Source organism: Balaenoptera ricei, chromosome 12 (assembly GCF_028023285.1).
Source record: "Balaenoptera ricei isolate mBalRic1 chromosome 12, mBalRic1.hap2, whole genome shotgun sequence".
In the NCBI taxonomy this organism is placed as follows: Eukaryota; Metazoa; Chordata; class Mammalia; order Artiodactyla; family Balaenopteridae; genus Balaenoptera; species Balaenoptera ricei.
This window is the reverse complement of record NC_082650.1, coordinates 42,962,871-42,981,887: the sequence shown is the minus strand read 5'-3', so window position 1 is coordinate 42,981,887 and position 19,017 is coordinate 42,962,871. Positions and strand designations below refer to the sequence as shown.

The 19,017-nt window shown below is 40.8% G+C and overlaps 1 protein-coding gene and 1 long non-coding RNA gene across 7 annotated transcripts in view; one reads left to right on the top strand and one right to left on the bottom strand.

Moving 5' to 3' along the window:
• The window catches only part of CEP85L (centrosomal protein 85 like), a 273,038-nt gene that overhangs the window by 199,578 nt on the left and 54,443 nt on the right, over positions 1–19,017 (bottom strand). Inside the window, exon 1 of one of the 6 annotated variants that reach the window (XM_059941334.1) lies at positions 11,319–11,352. The exons of 1 other annotated variant lie outside the window; for it this stretch is intronic. Coding sequence is in view for 2 of the 5 variants with exons in the window: in XM_059941331.1 (XP_059797314.1) it covers positions 11,023–11,055 (33 nt within the window). In the remaining 3 variants the exon portion in view is untranslated. Of the gene's footprint in view, positions 1–8,764; positions 8,858–8,925; positions 9,079–11,022; positions 11,179–11,234; positions 11,251–11,318; positions 11,353–19,017 lie in introns of those variants that run through there. 4 more of the 6 variants (XM_059941336.1, XM_059941331.1, XM_059941335.1 and 1 more) reach the window with 4 other exon arrangements.
• Positions 8,793–18,957, top strand: LOC132375948 (uncharacterized). Its single transcript, XR_009506167.1, has 3 exons — positions 8,793–9,052; positions 15,663–15,790; positions 18,701–18,957. It is a non-coding gene; the product is annotated as an uncharacterized LOC132375948 (long non-coding RNA).

The window sequence follows — 19,017 nt, the reverse complement described above, 5'->3', positions numbered from 1 at the left end:
TTTTTATACCTATGCAATTCTCAAGCCTCTGGTCTAGGACATATTTTCTGGCCATTTCTTCCTTTTCCTAAGAGGAAGGAGACAGTTGGGAATAGGTGAGTGGTTCACATGTGAAGATCTACCCCAATATTTATATCTCCATAAACTTTTGGATTTCTTCCTCTATATTAAAATAAGAAATTTCTAGTATCTCTGGTTAATTTAGAATGGACTACTGTTGAGCACAGCTCAAAAGATAATTTAGCAAATAATTTAGACAACTTCCAACTGTTTGAGCTAGCACATTAAATCCAGAATTTCTGATAAATACATCTCTATTGATAAATTCTATCTGATCTATAATTTTGTTCTTCCTTCCTTGGTCTAGTACTCTCAGAATCCATTTCCACATATATTCTCCATATTTTTCCAACATAAATTAGCAGTCTTTCTATTCTTTTGGCGAGTACATCTTCTGATCCTGGATTTGGCTTTATAATGAATCTCCCGAGGCATACGGAGATCTGAATCTGCTTAAAGGTTTGGTTATGTTGAGGAGCAGTGGGAGTGACGTGTGAGGAGAATGACTTGCCCTGTAAAACCATTCCATAGACTCTCTTATGTGAGATCATCAAGGACACCTCAGGCGAGACAAAAACAGCATCATCAGACAGGAAGGACTCTTTTGGCTACCCGTGTGAAACTGGCCTAAAGAGTCAGATGTTTATTACATATATAATAATATTTCTAGAGGAAAGGTGAGTTTCAGGAGCCTCTGTGTTTACTTTGTCCTGAGGTGGGCATCCTTTATGGTTATTAAGGTGGCCGCCAGACTCTAATACTTCCTTGTTTATATTCAGTAGGGGAGAGGACATTTCAGAGTCATGGAATATAAGTTCTCCCATTTAGAGTGATTTTCAATCTCTGCATCAATGATAGTCACCATGGAGATGGCATGTACAGAACAGCTTTCAAGATTGGGTTCTTGAACCAGTCATTAGGAAGGGGAAAGGAACTAACATGATGGCTCAACCTAGTAAGTTTACCCCTGTACATGAGGATAGGTTGAATACCCGAATAAAACTGAAGTTTCCATTAGGAAGGAGGAGGGGGAAAGGTCCACATGGTGTAACATCTACCGATATGGTTCAACAGCTACTGAAAATTAGAAATGTTTTCTTTTACCCAGTGGTCAGAGAAGAATAAATGTAATAGAGTATATAATTCTAATGTTCAATCTTGGAAATAAATGTGTTTTTTTTCTTTATATCTACTCTCTGTAGATAGCTCTGCTTTGGCATAACAGAGCTTTCACTTTCTAATGAAAATTGTATGCCTTTAATATCATTTTCTAGTTCCTAATTAGACATATGCCTACTAAATGACTACCTCTTATTTACCTAAGTAAAAAAATGTTAATGCAATTTCCATTATAAAGTGGTTTAAGTGAAATTAGTATGTGTGAAGGAGGTGGGAGTATTTTGTGCATTTCTTTAAGTATACCTCTTGATACACCTACACTTTCTAAAACAAGCTGACATTTTCCAAGTGTGGTGGGTTAAAAACGGTCACAAAATTGTTTACAGCTCCTTTCATCAAGAGGTGGTCTATTTTCCACCCCTTAAATCTGAGCTGACCTTGTGTATTAGTCTGCTAAGCCTGCCATAACAAAATACCATAGACTGGATGGCTTAACCAACAGAAATTTATTTTCTCACAGTTCTGGAGGCTGGAAGTCCAAGATCAAGGTGTTAGCAGGGTTGGTTTCTGGCCACACTTTCACTGTGACCTTTTCTCTGTATATGCACGTCCCTGGTGTCTTCCTCCTCTAATAAGGGCACTGGTCCTATTGGATGTGGGCCCCACCCTTATGATATCATTTGACCTTAATTTAAAGGCCCCATCTGCCTTTAAATTACATTTAGTCACATTCAGAGTTAGGGCTTCAACATATAAATTTTGGGGAAGTGCAATTCCGTCCATAACACCTTGCAACTTGTTTGACAATAGAATGCTGCAGAAGTGATGATTTGTGGCTTCTAACAAGGCCTCAAGAAGCCTTTGAAGCTTCCTCTTGCCTTCTTTGGAACCTCAATAATATGTGAAGAAGCCTGAGCTAGCCTGCCGGAGAGGTTCTGTGGAGAACTGAGGCACCCTGATTGTTAACCCCAGCTAACTGCCCACTGACTGCAATTGCAAGTAATCTCAGTCAGTGCCATGTGGAGTAGAGATGAGCTGCTGCAACTGAACCCTGAACAAATTGCTGCCCCAAGAATTGTGAACTAATAAATGGTGTTATATTAAGCCACTAAGTTTTGAGGTAGTTTTTATTCAATGATAGATAACTGATACACCAAGCCTTGTCTAATTTTCATTGGTTCTTCATGTTGTATCCTTTCACTGTCATTTTAGTGAGATGTGGGAAAGAAGTAAACCCAAAAGTATATTATCATTCAACATGCTTACTTAGAAATCAATAAATTATATGTTATAGATAAGAAAAGTTTTTTTAAAGAGGAATAAGTTACAAACTTAGTCCTATTTTATATGTAGAAAAACAGAAATAACATATCAACCAATACGGTTGTCGATAATGTAGGTAATTCCATGCAGCCCTGTAAAACATGGTGTGAGAACCCTGAGCAGGGACTGAGAAAATGCCATTCCACTTCTGTCTCCTGCCAATACCTAATGAGCCCCTACTATGTGCCATTGCATTATGCCCTGTGGTAGGTAGGTGAGCTTCGGGATGGGTGGGGGAATGAAGGTGAAGGTGGGGAGGAGAAGGTTCCATTCATAAACAAGACTGTTAATTAAATAGAATTTAAAATATATATTTAATTTTATCTTTATCTCATCTTTCTTAATATGGATCTCATAATCTAATGGCCCATGTATCATTAGATAATACATGCATAGAGTTTATGAATAAAAATGCACATATACTGGGAGGAAATGCTCGCAATATTTTTACTTACACATGTAAATGATCAAAAAAATGTGAAGGATGAGCTAGGAAGCACAGCTGCCCTTTTTAAGAGACAAACGTAGGTGAGAACTGTACCTGTCATGTAATATAAATAAACACACCCATGCATACAGGATGTCATCTAACTGCCATGACAAAGGCCTTGGGAAAACATCAAGGCATATCTACCCATGGAAAATATCACAGTAAAGACCAACTCTGTGCTGACACTGTAATAACCTGTTTGGAGGAATCAAAGATGGAATTGGGAGTTTTCTAGCCTGATTTAAAGTACATCCAATTCTCTAGGGGTTTTCCTTTTAGGTCAGGCCTGATGTAGTGGTCCCAAAACCTGAAAGTTCTTTTCGGATCATTCTAAGGGTTCATACCTATTATAAAATATTACAAAAAACATCCTTGGAACCCCTGTACCTCCCGGCTCATCTTCCAAGTGGCCTAATCAGACTCAGGTGGTTTGGACTCTGTTCCAGGAACCTTGCATCAAGTCCAACTCTGATGTGACCTCAAACACCACGAAAGAGCCATGTTCTAAGCTGAGAGTTCACTACATTGGGGAATTTTCTCCCACCAGTTGCCTGGCTTCCACTGAAGATGTTTTCTTATCCTTCTGGCTATTTTCACCTCTCTTTCAGTTACTTTTTTTTGCAGAAGATTTTTATTCATAGTCTTCTGGTTTTTAAGTACCTACCACATCCATTTTCATGCTTTTCCTTTACTGTTTTATTTTTCATTCTCCTCTTAGCCCTCCCTCACTGCCACATCTGCTTTCCTCCTTTTCATTTTTTCCACATTCATTTATTCCATGCTGTCCCAGCTGCTTTCCTTTGTTCAGTTCAGAATATCAGCCAAAAGCTTCCCTGTTGCTAAGTAACAACATCACCCACACACACCCTTTTCCACCCTCTGTGCATTTCTTCTGCTGCTTTTATAAGTGCATGGGTCAAACGGGCTCTCAAAGAAAACGAAGGGTGGTGCTTCGATCTTCTCCTCATAACCAGAGGATGTGCACCTTCCGCACCCTGCCTCTTATTAGATTTTGGCTTCTTGTTTTACCTGATAATTTGCCCCAGGCTGTCAGATAACACTAAAACAGCACAAAACATCCCTTTGAGCTTAGACAGTTTATACACGGGAGGAAGGGATATAATTTCTGCTAAAGGAACAACAAAAGAGAAAATGTTTAAAGTTTAGTTACATGGCATGGCCTGGGCTCATCAAATCCAGGTTTTAAGAGCTTTCCATTAGGGATCAAGATAGCCAGCAAGTCCCTCTTACAGATCTTTATCTTGTTGAGTTTTGAGGGAGCTACTAATGGCATGTGGAGTATGGTGTGCACAAAATAAAGGATAAAAACAACACAAGAACTCATGCAGTTTTTCAAATCTCGGTCCTTTTCCAGACATCAATCTGACATGACAATTGTACCAAAAGCATAATTGGAGTTGTGTCATCAGCCCTTCTCAACATGCTATTAAGAGATTCCAAGTCTTCTGGCACATTTTAATACTTTAACGGCAATGGGTACTCCATACGTCCAAACACTAGGATAGAGTAATAGAGATACCAGGACCTTGAAAAAATCTTCTTTTCACCCTTGCAATGCCATAAATAATTTTCCTCCCTGGTGTGAATTCTTTCTCTCTCTCTCCTTGTGCATTGATGCAATGCCTGGGAAGCCTTCCCTGATAACCCTGCCCCACATTGTTGGTCTCAGCTCTTTGTTACAGTCAACACTGAGGTAACTGGGGGGCATTGGGGCTGCTTTGTCTGTAGGTACCACAGCCTTTCACTAGCTGTGTGTCCCTGCTCCTCGGGTACTGCTCTCTGTGAGGGAAGGACTCAGATCTTTTTTTTTTTTTGGTGTATTTATTTATTTTTGGCTGTGTTGGGTCTTCGTTTCTGTGCGAGGGCTTTCTCTAGTTGTGGCAAGCGGGGGCCACTCTTCATGGCGGTGCGCGGGCCTCTCACTATCGCGGCCTCTCTTTGCGGAGCACAGGCTCCAGACGCGCAGGCTCAGTAGTTGTGGCTCACGGGCCTAGTTGCTCCGCGGCATGTGGGATCTTCCCAAACCGGGGCTCGAACCCGTGTCCCCTGCACTAGCAGGCAGATTCTCAACCACTGCGCCACCAGGGAAGCCCCAAGGACTCAGATCTTGCATGTAATGTATACTTGATCCATCGCCTTAAATTTAGGCATAGAACACAGGTACTCTGATAAGGGAGTTGGTTTTAGTTTCATTTTCTAGAGAGGAGAAGGAACAGTAGTTTTCTTTGTATTAAAGACCAAGTTCATCAGCACTCAAAGTGCCAGAAATGAAGCTTATGTATTTCCATCACTATCCAGGTTTGCAGACTGAGCATTTCAGTAGAGAAAATTTTCAAGAGCCTTATTTTGGCCCTTTGGTTGATATTCTGAAAGTAGAATCCCTCTGAGACTAAAATCCACTCCAAGGTATTCTAAGAATGCCTGACCAGAACTGGAATTGGCAAGCTACTATGATTTTCCTTCTAGAATCGAGCCTCTTTGGGATGTTATATCTTCTGAAAGGTTCAGAAAATTTTAATAGGATTTTAGTTTTTAGCTTAGGGTAATCTCAACTAATGAAACATATATTTGAACTTCCTGGAATTTTTGATTTATGTACTGCTTACTTTAAGCAACTGAAAATTATACAGAATTTTTACTACCCTTCAATATTTGCTTCTCTTTTAACTCTCTTTTCTCCAACTTGAGGTACTGGTCAACACCACTTATGTCATATTCATTTCTTTTCCTCACATCTCTACGTGTTTAATTCCTTTGTCCCCTTCCATCCCACCTCCTCAATGTGACCTATAGCCCCACAGTCCCTCCTGTGACTGAAAACTGGCACTCTTCCCAGTAAACAATCTTACCCTCCACCCAGAACATCTATGTGGTAATACATCCAGAGCTCTGGAGGACTCTCATATTTCCTGACCTCTCAAAGCTAATGACTCCTCTATTCATTCAGCCACCTATAACCCTGGCCACACCCTCAACCTCATCACCTGGGACGGCTTCCCCTCTGAAACATTTAGGTAAAAATTTTTCTCTCCAACCATAATCTCCTTCTCTTCCAGCCTCATTTAGCTACTTTTCACACACTCCACCAGAACTTTCACTTCACAAGCCCAGCCCAATTCTTCACCTAGTAGTCTCCTTTTTTCACTCCTTTCCTACCTGCAGAGATCTCACGATCCATCACTTTAACTATGTTCTCTAGTATCGCGACTCCATTGCTCCTCGTTAGCAAATCCCCAACCTTGAATGAGTTCATCTTCATGTTTTCCCTGTCCGTCTGCACCCACGCTACTGAGGTGTCCTGGAGAAATAACACAACTCTGCCACGGGTGCTATTCCAACCCCCTGTCATCAAGCACTGGTCCCGCAAAGCTGCACAGCAATCCTCATCATCTATCTGTTATAAACCATCATCCATTCATTCATTCATTTACTTATTCCTTAAGTATTTATTGAATACCTGCTCTAGCAGTATGCTGGGTCTTGAAAAATAACTGTGAGAGAGACAGACAAGGTCTCAGTCCTCAAAGAGCTTAAAATCTAGCCTGGAAGACTGAAACCAAAACCATTCCAGAGAATTGAATTATTTGGAGGCTAATGTTTAAAAAGAATAGTGAATGGATGAAATAGTTACTATGGTGAGTGGGAGAGAAGATGGCTAGGGAAACAAAGGAGGAGAGCTAGCAGCTTTGAGGGACCAGTGCTTAATGACACAGAGTTGGAATAGTACCAATGGCCGACTCGTGCTATTTCTCCAGAATAACTCAATAGTGTGGGTGCAGACAGGGAAAACATGAAGATAAACACTTCCAAGGTTGGGGCTTTACCATGCTGATGACAAGCAAGGGAGTTGAGAGACTAGAGAGAAACGTTATGGAAAAGATAATTCAGATTAAAAAGTATTAATGGATTTGAAGTGCCTTTTGATAGTTATTTCTTTTCTAAACGGATACTAAAAGTACAACTGCTATCATATGATTGTCCGGAAAATTATTAACAATTAAAGGGCATCCTCATACTCCAAAAAGTTGAAATCTCCTTGTATATTGTTCTAAGAGATACATAAAATCTTACTTTTTGCTAATTCCTAGTGATCTTCTCTTTTCATTTTTTAACATTATACAAGTACAAAAGAATGAAAATATTCTCATTTTTAAAATATTCAGACGTTACAGAAGTACTCTGTACTGTAAAAGCGAACTCTCCCAACGTCCTTCTTTCCCTTTCCCATTCCCTGTCCCTGCACATAGGCCCTGTTAAGAGCTTGATATGTCCAGACAGGTCTCGTTTTAATGGGTGTACATACAAAAAGATGTTTGCGGGCATATGCACAACACACCTAAGTTGTAGAAACTGCATAGTTAAATCATGTTTTTGAGAGGGGAAAATGTAAACATTAGAAAGACATGTCTTCCTTTAAATAGGAATAAACTTCATTGCAGATCACTTGGATCTAAACTTAAGCTGCTTTCTATAAGCTGATAAGAAAGCTCAATGACAGAGAATATTAATGATCCAGGGAACAAAACAATAAAGCCACTTGCTGACTCATCAGGTTGAGACGTGATCTTAAGTAAAATTACACTTTGTTATACACTTTTATCACAAATAAAGTTAGGAAACAACAGAGAAGATCTGTAAAGATAGATAAGGACTCTATTAAATGTTTTCACTACAAACGCAGCATTTACCCATCTGAAGTGTAAGCTAACTTTAGCTATCAATATCAGGGTTTGTGAAACATGTTCTAAATAAAATATAGAAAGTCATAATATATGGCAATATAGGATTGATAGATAAGAAATCATACCTCTTGTTAGTCACTTCAGAACTAATTGAACTCCCAGGGAACTGACTCACTGGGTTTTATTTCTTTTTTTCTTTTTTTTTTTTTTAATTCAATTTTTATTTTATATTGGAGTATAGTTGATTTACATCTTTTTTTTCTTTTTTTCCCACATTGGACTAGTCATATATTTCCCACACTATAAAAACTCAATGCATCTTTTGGAATGTGACCTAGCTTTTACAATTGCTATTTGCTTGCTGCAGTGTGACTCAAATATATAGTTTCTGATAGTTCCTAAGATTAAGGACAAATAGTTTCTTCCACAATGTGCATATGTACATATATAATTTTGGATAGAACTATGCAATACATCTTCTACAACTTGCTTTTTTCATTTAACAATATGCTGAATTCCTTTTATGCAGTACATGTAGATTTACCTCATTCTTTTTAATTCCTCATTCTCTGTCATAATAAGGAAACACCGTAATTCATTAAACTACTTTCTTTTCACTACACTTAATTTTTTATTACTACAAATAATACTCTAATGGGATGCTTTGCATATATTTTTGTTTACGTATCTAAGTGTTTCCATAGGATACATACCTAGAATTGGAATTTTAAAGGGGCTTTATATTTTTTGTTTTTATATATCTTGAAATAAATGCAAACTTTTGCGTGTCAAGATGGACAAAGTATATAAAAAGTTAATTCACAGAACAGCAAATCTAAATGACCAACAAACACATATAAAGATACTCAAACTGATTAATAGCAAGAAAATAAAAATTAAACAATGGGATATCACTTTATAGCTATTAAACTGGCAAACATTTAAAAGACCAATAAAACCTATTACTGGTAGAAATATGGGAGAAAATTGCCTTAGCTTTTCTTGGAAAGCAATCTAGCAACATCTATTAAAACTAAAAATATATATAGACTTCGACCAACAAACTCACTCTTAGAATCCAATCCATAAAAAGTCCAGAAGGTCAGAATATAGAAACAAAGATGCTCTGGGCAACATTCATTTTTTTCTACAAATACTTGTTAAGTGCTGACTATGTTGCCATCCCTTCAGAAATGAATAAGACACAGGCCCTGCCCTCAAGGTACTCACAGCCTCTGTGGGGAGAGAGTTAAGTGCCCAAGCAACTGGAGTTCGTGAGAGAGATGCAGAGGAAGCAATTCAGGCATGAGATGGAGGGCTGCAAATACTTCACAGAAAAGCACACTCACATGACTTGGTAAGATACAGCATGTTCCTAAGGCCTTGGATTAAGTTGTATGGTCCACGAGAGCTAAACAGAGTAAAGATAACTGGACATGGGGAAACATAACCCTAAACTGGCCATGAAACAAAAATCACAGGTAATCTAATTTTTCTAATGGCAGGGGTGACAGAATATGAGGTGCACGATGGAAAAAGGATTTATTATACTTTTGGGGAATAAAATCCAAAGAGTCTATGATTAAGTGGTAGCCAAAAATGCTGTATTGTTCTATTCCTAGTACAGAGTACACTCTTGAAACGTATTTGTTGAACCAACAAAGAGAATTGGGAAGAGCATGTAAAAAGGTTTAGCTTTGTGGTGATCATTTTGGAATGTATAGAAATACCGAATCTCTATGTTGTGTACCAGAAACTAAGATTATGTTGTGGGTCAGTTATACTTCAAAACCAACCAAACAAACTCACAGAAAAAGAGATCAGATTGGTGGTTACCAGAGGTGGGGAGGAGGGGGTTGTCAGGGGATGGGAAATTGGATGAAGGTGGTCAAAAGGTACAAACTGCCAGTTAAAAGATAAATAAGTACTAGGGATGTGACGTGCCACATGATAAATATAATGAACACTGCTGTATGATATATACAAAAGTAGTTAAGGGAGTAAATCCTAAGAGTTGTCATCATAAGGAAAAAAATTTTTTTTCTTTTATTGTGTCTATAGGAGATGAAGGATGCTCACTGAACTTATAGAGATAATCACTTCATGATGCATGAAGGTCAAATCATCATGTTGTACACCTTAAACTTATACAGTGCTGTATGTCAATTATATCTCAATAATACTGGAAGAAAAAATGTGGTAGAATAAGTGTTTAGAAATGTGAATGTAATTATTTACCTTCTTTAATTTAAAAAAATATGTATTAAAAAATGTTTAGCTCAGATAAACTTAGAGTTAGTCAATAATCTCACCTATTCAAGAGTTTTCCTTGAATAGACTCTCCTCCTTCTCACTCTCCCTACCTCCTCTCTTTCCTTCCATCCCTCCATTCTTTTCTTTCACCATTTTTCAGAAGGAAAGACTCCAGTCAAATTGAAATTCTAAATCCCATTAACCTCACTTTGACCCTGTTATTTCACCATTTAACCATGAGACAAAATCATCAGCTCTTAAAACATGAGCTTTAAATGCCAAAACAGTGTTGAGCAATTTTTAAAGGATGAACATTCCATAGGAAAAGAATGTCTAACGTTAAAAACAAACAAACAGTTCATTAGAATCATAGTAATCTATGACAACCAAGATAATATCAGTAACAGACTTCAGGAAGGGGTTATCAGACTGTGGAGAAATAAAAGCAGCACATCTAGAAAGAAGGCACATTTTCTCCCTAACGATTGTCATTAAAGGAAAAGACACTGGCGTGGGTTCGAATGAAAAGGCTGGGACCTCCATGGACTAAGGCAAATGTTCCCAGGGTCTAAGTGCTGCTTGGCAAAGCTCCCATATAAACAGCAAAATAACTGCATAGCAACCTACATATGCCCATTTCTCACCCTTTACTGTTTGTCCAGAGAAAAGACCCCTACTACTCCCTGTCTGCTGCGTAAATTTTGTCAAACAGGAGTTGCGTCTGTATGCCAAGTTGAGGAGTGCCACAGGCTGGCATTTCCCAGCACATGCTGTTCATCACGTGGGTTCCTGGAGCGCTGCCTCTTGGCTTCAGAGGCGCTGGAGCCCCCCTTCCCCTCCCCCATTTCCTCTCACAAAGGAAACACACAATAACCGTTAGCAAGTGTGTGTGTGTGTGTGTGTGTGTGTGCGTGTGCGCACGCGCGCGCGTGTATCCCAAGTATCTTTCGATCTGGTGACCTGTTTTAGGAATATTAGGAAAGAGTTTCCAGCTTGTTTTTTGCATTCTCAGGAGTACACAGAGTTCGCAGTGAGAGCAGAATAACAGACACTTCTAAAACAAAGAAAACCCACTCTAAATGCTGCTTGCCTAGGACCATTCGCCATCTGTTTATTTCCTCATGGCAGTACTGCTTATCGGGGACTCCAGCAAAGGCACCAATGTGCAAATCCAGACCGGAGGGCTTTTCCTCTTTCCAAGAGGGTGTTTCCTTGAACTTTCCCATCTGCCTCTGAGTAAGATGTAGAAAATATTATTTATAAAATAAGACTAGCAAATGACTCACAGTGAATAAAAATAAATCAGGGTGCAGTTTGTCATCTTGAAGAGAAGGAAAGGAAAATGCTCCACAATTGGAGTTACAACTCACTTTTTCACACCTCCTCAAGGAACATCTTCAAATGATAGGCAGGAAGTGGGTTTGTGGGAGTTAAGTTAAGCTCAAGAACACTCAAGTGGCCAGAGCGAGATCCAGCCTCGTCATGCATATTCATGAGAGGCAACCTGAGCTCCGGTGTGAAACCACAGTGTGACTGTGTTTCCTGTACACACTTTGCAGCCCACACTGCCAGGAAAGGCTGTAACGCTGAAGAGCCCCGGAGCCTCAGTTTATAACACGGTTCAGAATGATGACTGTTCACTGCCGACTTAACCCACACATTTAACTGGATTTTCTTCATCGTCTTATGACAGCTCAAGAAGTATCCATCTGCCAGGATGCATTTTAGAGCCATCACTGTGCAAATGTGAATTGCAAGGCTTTGGCTAATAAGAAGCAAAAAGGAATAAGGTTATTTATTTTCAGTAGAGCCTTGGGCATTTATTATTAATACTCTAATGGAGAAATAGGTCAGTAGAGCATATACACAGGAAGATAATTTTCCTCTACACACTGCTTCTCTTCTCAACAGACTTTCTACAACAAAATACCCAGAGTGAGTTTCACCTGCCAGAAAACATAAACCAAGGGCCTTGTTCCAGTGGGATTTAGGGAGGCATGTACTGGATTTTTCATTCCTTCAGTCAACAAATAATAACTGAGTGTAAATGTGTACTGTTCTAGGCACTTCGAAAATGGCAATGAACAAGAGATAAAAGTCCCTCCATCATGAAGCTTATGACAGTTTATTGCCATGTTCTTCTAGGGAGAAAGAACACCTTATTGTGTACCTGTCACAGAAGATTCTGGAACTTTTAGTTCAATATCTTTCAAATGCCCTTGATGACTCTGTGGATGAAAAAGTCAGTATGTGTGTCCATGCGTGCTGTGTGAAAGAGAGAAAAAAAAAGAAAGAGAGAAAGAGGAAAAGAAAGCAACACTGAAACACAGAATAAACCAAGAGGAAGACTATTAAAAAAATAATGGGTTTACCTTTATGATCTAATGAAAACACAAAAGACTCTAGTACAGGGAAATGAAAAAGAGACACAAAGGAACACTGGAAGAGATGGGAAAACCTGATATGTTTTGTGTTGGGAAGACACAAAATATTATCGAGATATCAACTCTCCTGACTTAACCTATAAATCTGACATAAGACCCCAAATAACTTCATAATGATATTCTCAACTAGATAAGCTGATTCTCAAGCAAGAAGAAAAATCTCCAGGGAAAAATGTAGTGAGGGGTAGCCCTATCAGATACTGAAATATAAAGCTTCAGACTAATCCATAAGTAAACAGACAAAACAATGGAACTGAAATAATGCCCAGAAGTAGTTCCAAATGCATATGGGAATGTAATATCTAATCAACATGGCACATTCCCCATGGCTCTGTTTGCCTCACTACCATTGTCAACCATGCTGCATGGTCCTTTGCCTCTTTCTCGTTAAGGGGCTCAGTGCTAACCCTAGGCCCTTGGCACAGAACAGCTCGGCATTAGGAAAGAGGGCAGGGTTTAGATGGTAAGAAACAGAAGTAACAATTCTACTCCACCACTTGTAGTTTGGTGAGCTTGAACTTGGAACTTTACTGCACTGAGCTTTGGTTTCATTGTCGATGATGTGAGAATAATAAATCTATCTCAAAGAATTGTTGTGAGGGTAAAATAAGTTGATATATATGAATCTACCTAACAAATTCTGGTACTGAAAAAATAAACATATCCTATTTGAATAGCTTAGTAGGCATCTTAACTCTGGGTTGATTGTTTAACAACTTGTCTGCAGACAGGAACTGCTTTCTAAAAAATTCTTAAATCTTTCTTTTCTTTTCTTTTCTTTTTTTTATTTATTTATGGCTGTGTTGGGTCTTCGCTTCTGTGCGAGGGCTTTCTCCAGTTGCGGCAAGTGGAGGCCACTCTTCATCGCTGTGCGCGGGCCTCTCACTATCGCAGCCTCTCTTGTTGCGGAGCACAGGCTCCAGACGCGCAGGCTCAGGGATTGTGGCTCACGGGCCTAGTTGCTCCGCGGCACGCGGGATCGTCCCAGACCAGGGCTTGAACCCATGTCCCCTGCATTGGCAGGCAGATTCTCAACCACTGCGCCACCAGGGAAGCCCAAATCTTTCTTTTCTATACAACATTAAAGTAAATAAGTTTTGGAATAAAGAAAGAATTATTTTTAAACTCAGCTTTTAGACTCAATGATTTCCTTACACAGAAAATTCTTTATAAAAGAGATAAATTTTTCAGTGGGTTGATTAAATCCAGCAGAAGAAGTTTGGTTACATAGCACGGAAGGACCTCCTGACTTCAAAGTTTGTCAGGAAAATGTGGAATTTTTAAAGATGATCCTGGACTGGGATGGGACTAATGGAAACCCATCTTGTGTGTAGGGACTGTCCAACGCCCAGGTGCAACGTCAAAAATGGAGACTGGGGCTTCCCTGGTGGCGCAGTGGTTGAGAGTCTGCCTGCCAATGCAGGGGACACGGGTTCGAGCCCTGGTCTGGGAAGATCCCACATGCCGCGGAGCAACTAGGCCCGTGAGCCACAACTACTGAGCCTGCGCGTCTGGAGCCTGTGCTCCGCAACAAGAGAGGCCGCGATAGTGAGAGGCCCGCGCACCGCGATGAAGAATGGCCCCCACTTGCCGCAACTGGAGAAAAGCCCTCACACAGAAACGAAGACCCAACACAGCCATAAATAAATAAATAAATAAATTAAATATTAAAAAAAAAAATGGAGGCTGACTCTTGCACAAAAGAAGCTTGAACAATTTATGGAGCAGGTAGGAATACAAACACAATGGCACGTAAATTTTTAATTTCAAACTTTCGTTGTATTGTGTATCAGTGCCTAAGGGATAAGAGGATACTGAAGAAAGTTGTGGGGATGAAAACATGGAAACCACGTATTCTCTGGGAAAACATGACAAAGAACAATCTTGAACACTGTTGGAAAGGGATGAAGTGGCATCACTTGGTGGGAAGTGCCAGGCTGAATGGTCTGTGGATACATCAGAGGTGGAAGGCGGTTGAAGGAAGAGGCAGTCAAGGGTCTGATGGGCATAGTAAAGGCCTGCAAGACAATGAGTTGAGTAGCAAGGTGATAGAATACTTGCTGAATAACTCTAATTTAATTTTGTCAGGCAAATGATGAAAAGAATGCTTGCTGCTGGTTAAGATGGTTCGTATAAGGAAGGAACTAAAGGTGGGAGATTAAAAACTATTCCCCATGTCTAGATGCAATGCTTCGGTCCAATGCAGCCTGTCCCCGTGGGAATGGAGAGAGCATGTGACTTCAAGAAGCCCCACAGAGCAAGGATCCTTAGAACTGGTGACTTCCTGGACAAAATTATAGAAGGGAAAGATCTGACCAAGTTAGGAACATAGGAGGCTGGCAGGAGAATGGAGCTGTTGACAACAACGGGGAACTTCAGATGTGACAAGGGTTCGTAAGGAGAATAGGAAAGGAAATAAGCCCGAGTTTGGCTAAATTTAGCTGTAGGTGGCAAACAACCAAGATATGACCCAAACTCTCAGAAAAAAATATCAAAACTCTAAATATAATAATTTCAGAATTCTTAGCAAAAGAATATTGTGCTGTTTTTTCATCATGAGGCTAAATTTTTTTCCCTATTATAATATGCACAAAAAGTGTTTGTAAAGGTCATGCCTATCACTGACCTACATCTTGTTTAAGGAAAATGTATCTGTTACAGACACCAATAAAAGAGTCGTTCCTCCCACCCCCTCCTCGATAGAAAAAATAGCAGAGGAGCACATTTTTGGCAATCTCGCTGAGAGGGGAAACATTTCACACAAAATCATCACCTCCACCATCTGTCTTGCTCCAAAGTTCACCAGCTGCTAGATTAATGCATTTCATATAAGTCATCATTTTGGTCCTCTCTTGGACATTGGTCAATGAATAGGTGAGATGTTTCTAGGTCACTGTGCTCTGAGATGGATGTCAGTGTTGGGGCCACAGTTGGTTGCGATGGAAATACAGGGCACACACTGTCAGTATACGTGTCACAATATCACATAAGAAAATTGACATCATTATTTTATCATTCATACCTTGTTTTTTATAACTGGATTGATTATTCTCCCAACTCACCAGGCTTGGTTTTGAATAATCCTCAGGTGTTCCCCCCACCCAAGACAAGTGCTCAATGGATTTTCAAAAAATGTTGAGAATTTTCAAAAGAGTGTATTATATTTGCAAACTTTTTTAGCAGAAGAACTTTTATTATCCTAGTGAGAACCCCTACATATGAAATAGGTGATTGTCATGAAGGTCTTTCTCATCCCATCTAAAATTTCAGGGATTGATGGGAACTATGTCATTCTCTGTGAACCTCTGAGGTGTCTGTGGAGATGAAGGCAAGTCCAAAAGAGAACCCAGCCTCTGTTGAGCACAGTAGAAGAGCATGGCTGCCCAATGGGACTGCACGTAAGAGCCAACACTGTATGTGATCTGATGTGCTTCTAGATACATTAGCCACACCTTGTAATACATGAAAGCACAGGCTTTAGAGTCAGACAGACCTGGGTCTGAATCCTGCTGGGTGATCAACAGGTTATTAGCCTCAAAACTCAGTTTAAACATCTATGAAATGGATATAATAATACTCATCTTAAAATATTTGTTATAAGAGGAAGATGAAGTCATGTATATAAAGAGCTAGCACAGTGCCTAGTATATAGTGAGTGCTCAAAAATGGTAGGTAATAATAATTATTATTATTATTATAGTAGTAACAACAATAACAATAGTTGCCTTACTTTATAATCACCATACTTTATAGAGTAATTAAGAAAGCATCGTGTTGGTAATAAGTTCATACCTGGCTAGTCTGACCTGAAATGGAATTTCTAACTCTCCTAACAGGAATAGCATCAGCAAGCAAGGTGTTAAGGAATCAAAATGCCACCTGCGTATAAGAGCCCTCAATGGTTACCTTGAGTAGAGTACCTATGATTTTAGTTAGAAGACCTTGCCAGCCAAACTAAGCTCTCTACCTTCTGTCAGGATCGTGGAACCTTCTATAGAATAGACATTGGTTTAGTAACCTCCAGGGAAACAGATTCCACAACTTCCCTTAATAACCTATCTCAGGGTTTAGCAACTGTCTCTCTTGGTAAATCTTCAGAGCTCATCTAAATCCTCTGTGCTCTAGTTTTAGGCTGATCATCTCACATTTAATTCAGATCGTATTGATACTCGTATTGGTATTGAACCAAATTACAGCTAGAAATACAAACACACATGTTAACACAAGCTTTCAGTGTCAGCATAATCAACTACGATGAGTTAACATGCTGGAGAGCAAGGCACCGTTAATGTAATCAGAAACACATCAAGCAGTGTTTGCTTAATGTCACAGCCCAAGTTCCTCAACAGTTGTCACACACGGACTTGCGTGACATGAAACAGAGTGAGCAGCATTTTAAAAGCCAGCAGAATGAAAGGAACTGTCCTCTGAGTTGTTTCTGCATCCCCTGGTGTTGGCTCATTCTCTTAGAAGCTGTCGCTTCCTACCCACCTTCTGGGAGGTCTGGGCCTTTTGCATAGTGTCCAGGATTAATCTAACAGCCACAAAAACAACAAATTCCCTGAAGCCACCTTTACGGTGCGGGTGACTTTCCTTTCTTTATCATTGTGTGTCAGAGAAGCTCCAGCCCAGCGGCCACTGCTTTGTTCAGTGGATTAGAAAAGCGGTGCTAAAGGGGGACTCAAGCTGGACGGCAGCATCTGCCCAGATGCCTTCCTTGCAGAGCCAGGCTAGCTGCCCAAGACCCTGGACACTTTACATTTAGACTCAGGGTTCTGGAAGGCTGTTTCTTTGAAACATGGTGTGCCCCCCGCAAAAAACAAATGTTCAGAAAATATGGATTGACTGTGAGCTAAGGAAGCCTAAGCTTTGTTTGTGTGGGTCCCATCAAAGCTGTAGCTACACCTAACTTATATTCATGATTTTGTGTTGTATGGACCACAATTCCCTGGACTGCTGTGAGACCCACTTCCCTCTGCCATGTAACAAGATTAATAATATCTCACCCACACCTAGTGGTTCCTCTTCTGCAAGGAGACTGCCAGAAAGAGCTTCAGGACCCCGCTCCTGACTTCACACCATACTCTTCTTTGGGAGACTCACAACTGTTGGCTTATTAAACTCACCAAATCCTGAAGGAAAGACTTCTGCTTGATTTGACTTAATCTAATGTTTCCTCAAGTGGGAGCAGGATGATGCTTTCTCTTACCTAGTGACCAGCCTGGCACACGGGAGCGAGATGACAGGTGAGAGAGTTCACAGCAGTCCCCGTGTCACCTGGACCCCTCTGGAGGTCTGCAGGCCCCATCTCAGCCCCCAACTCTCCAGACATTCTTTCCTTAAAGGGGTAGGCGAGCAGGACTCCAGTGTCCCTATTCCAGCTCCCCAGATGCTCACTGGAAATGGCTGTCTTTCCCAGAGCTTTCCTGTCAGGTCCATTGCCACGCTCGATTAGAATCTTCTGAGTGCTGCCTGAGCTCACAGGCAGGACTGGGTGCTTGAGACATAAAGAGAAAAAGCAGTGGAAAAGATAACCAGGAAGAAGAGGGACTGGCAGACTGACCTTGTGCTTACATCAGGGGACCATAAAACAGACGCGAATATAATCCTTAACCAGGCGTTTGTAAGTTTGTGTATAAGAATGAATTGACAATAGTATTTTACTTTCCTTTTAAGGATTTGATTTTTAGGCGACCCGAAACTCCATTTTAAACTTGGGAAGAGAGGGCTACTTTCATCCATCCACCATGCCTGTTCAGGAACGCTGATGAGAGAAGAAGACATCTCTAGGGTTTCCCACTCTCCCACCAGAAGTACCCTACCCACCCCACCCCCAAAGGGCCACTGGTCCAAAATTCAGAGTAGGGACTTGGTGGGGGGTGAGGGCATGGAGGCCCGAGACTAAAATGGCTAGCGCAGTTTCCAGGTGTGATAGCCGGGGGCAGCCTCCTTGAAAAGTTTGTCCTTGAGGGGCAGTTGTGTTGGAAAGAGCCCTGTGCAGAGGTCAGAGGGTGGCTGGAGTCGTAGCACTCCCACTTACTGATCCTGTGCAATTTCTTGAATCCCTCTGAGACCCAGTTTCCTCTCAATGTAACAGGATTCATGGTACCTGGTCTGCATTTAATAGTGCTCAATAGCTGTTGCCCCTGAGTCTGTGATGAGGCGATAGTCAAGGACACTGGGTCCTCAGCAAGCGTTAAACAGAAACCGCCCTTGGGGCTGCACGCTGACTGCAGCAGTGCTGTCATTCCACCTCCTTGCCCATCACTCAGACCAGGTCCCCTGTCATTTTCACTTTCTCCCGCTAGGATTTGCACCTACAGGGACAGCTGGAGGCCACAGCGCCAGGCAGACACCAGCAAGCCCAGATGGCCAGCCTCGGGCACCAGCGCCCACCACAAGTGCCTGCGATGGAGAGAGGGCTGCTGGAGGTTCGGCTGAGCAGCTGCAAAACGAGGGAATGCTGAGCGCAGGGTGGTTTGGGTTTTGGTTTTGATTTGGGGGTTTTCTCTCCTTTGCACTTTCCCGGGAAAGCATTTGAATCCATACTTATCTTCCTGGCTGATTTCTTGTCTGAGTCTACTTTTTTTGTTCTTAATCCAACAGGATTAATGTTCTTAATTTC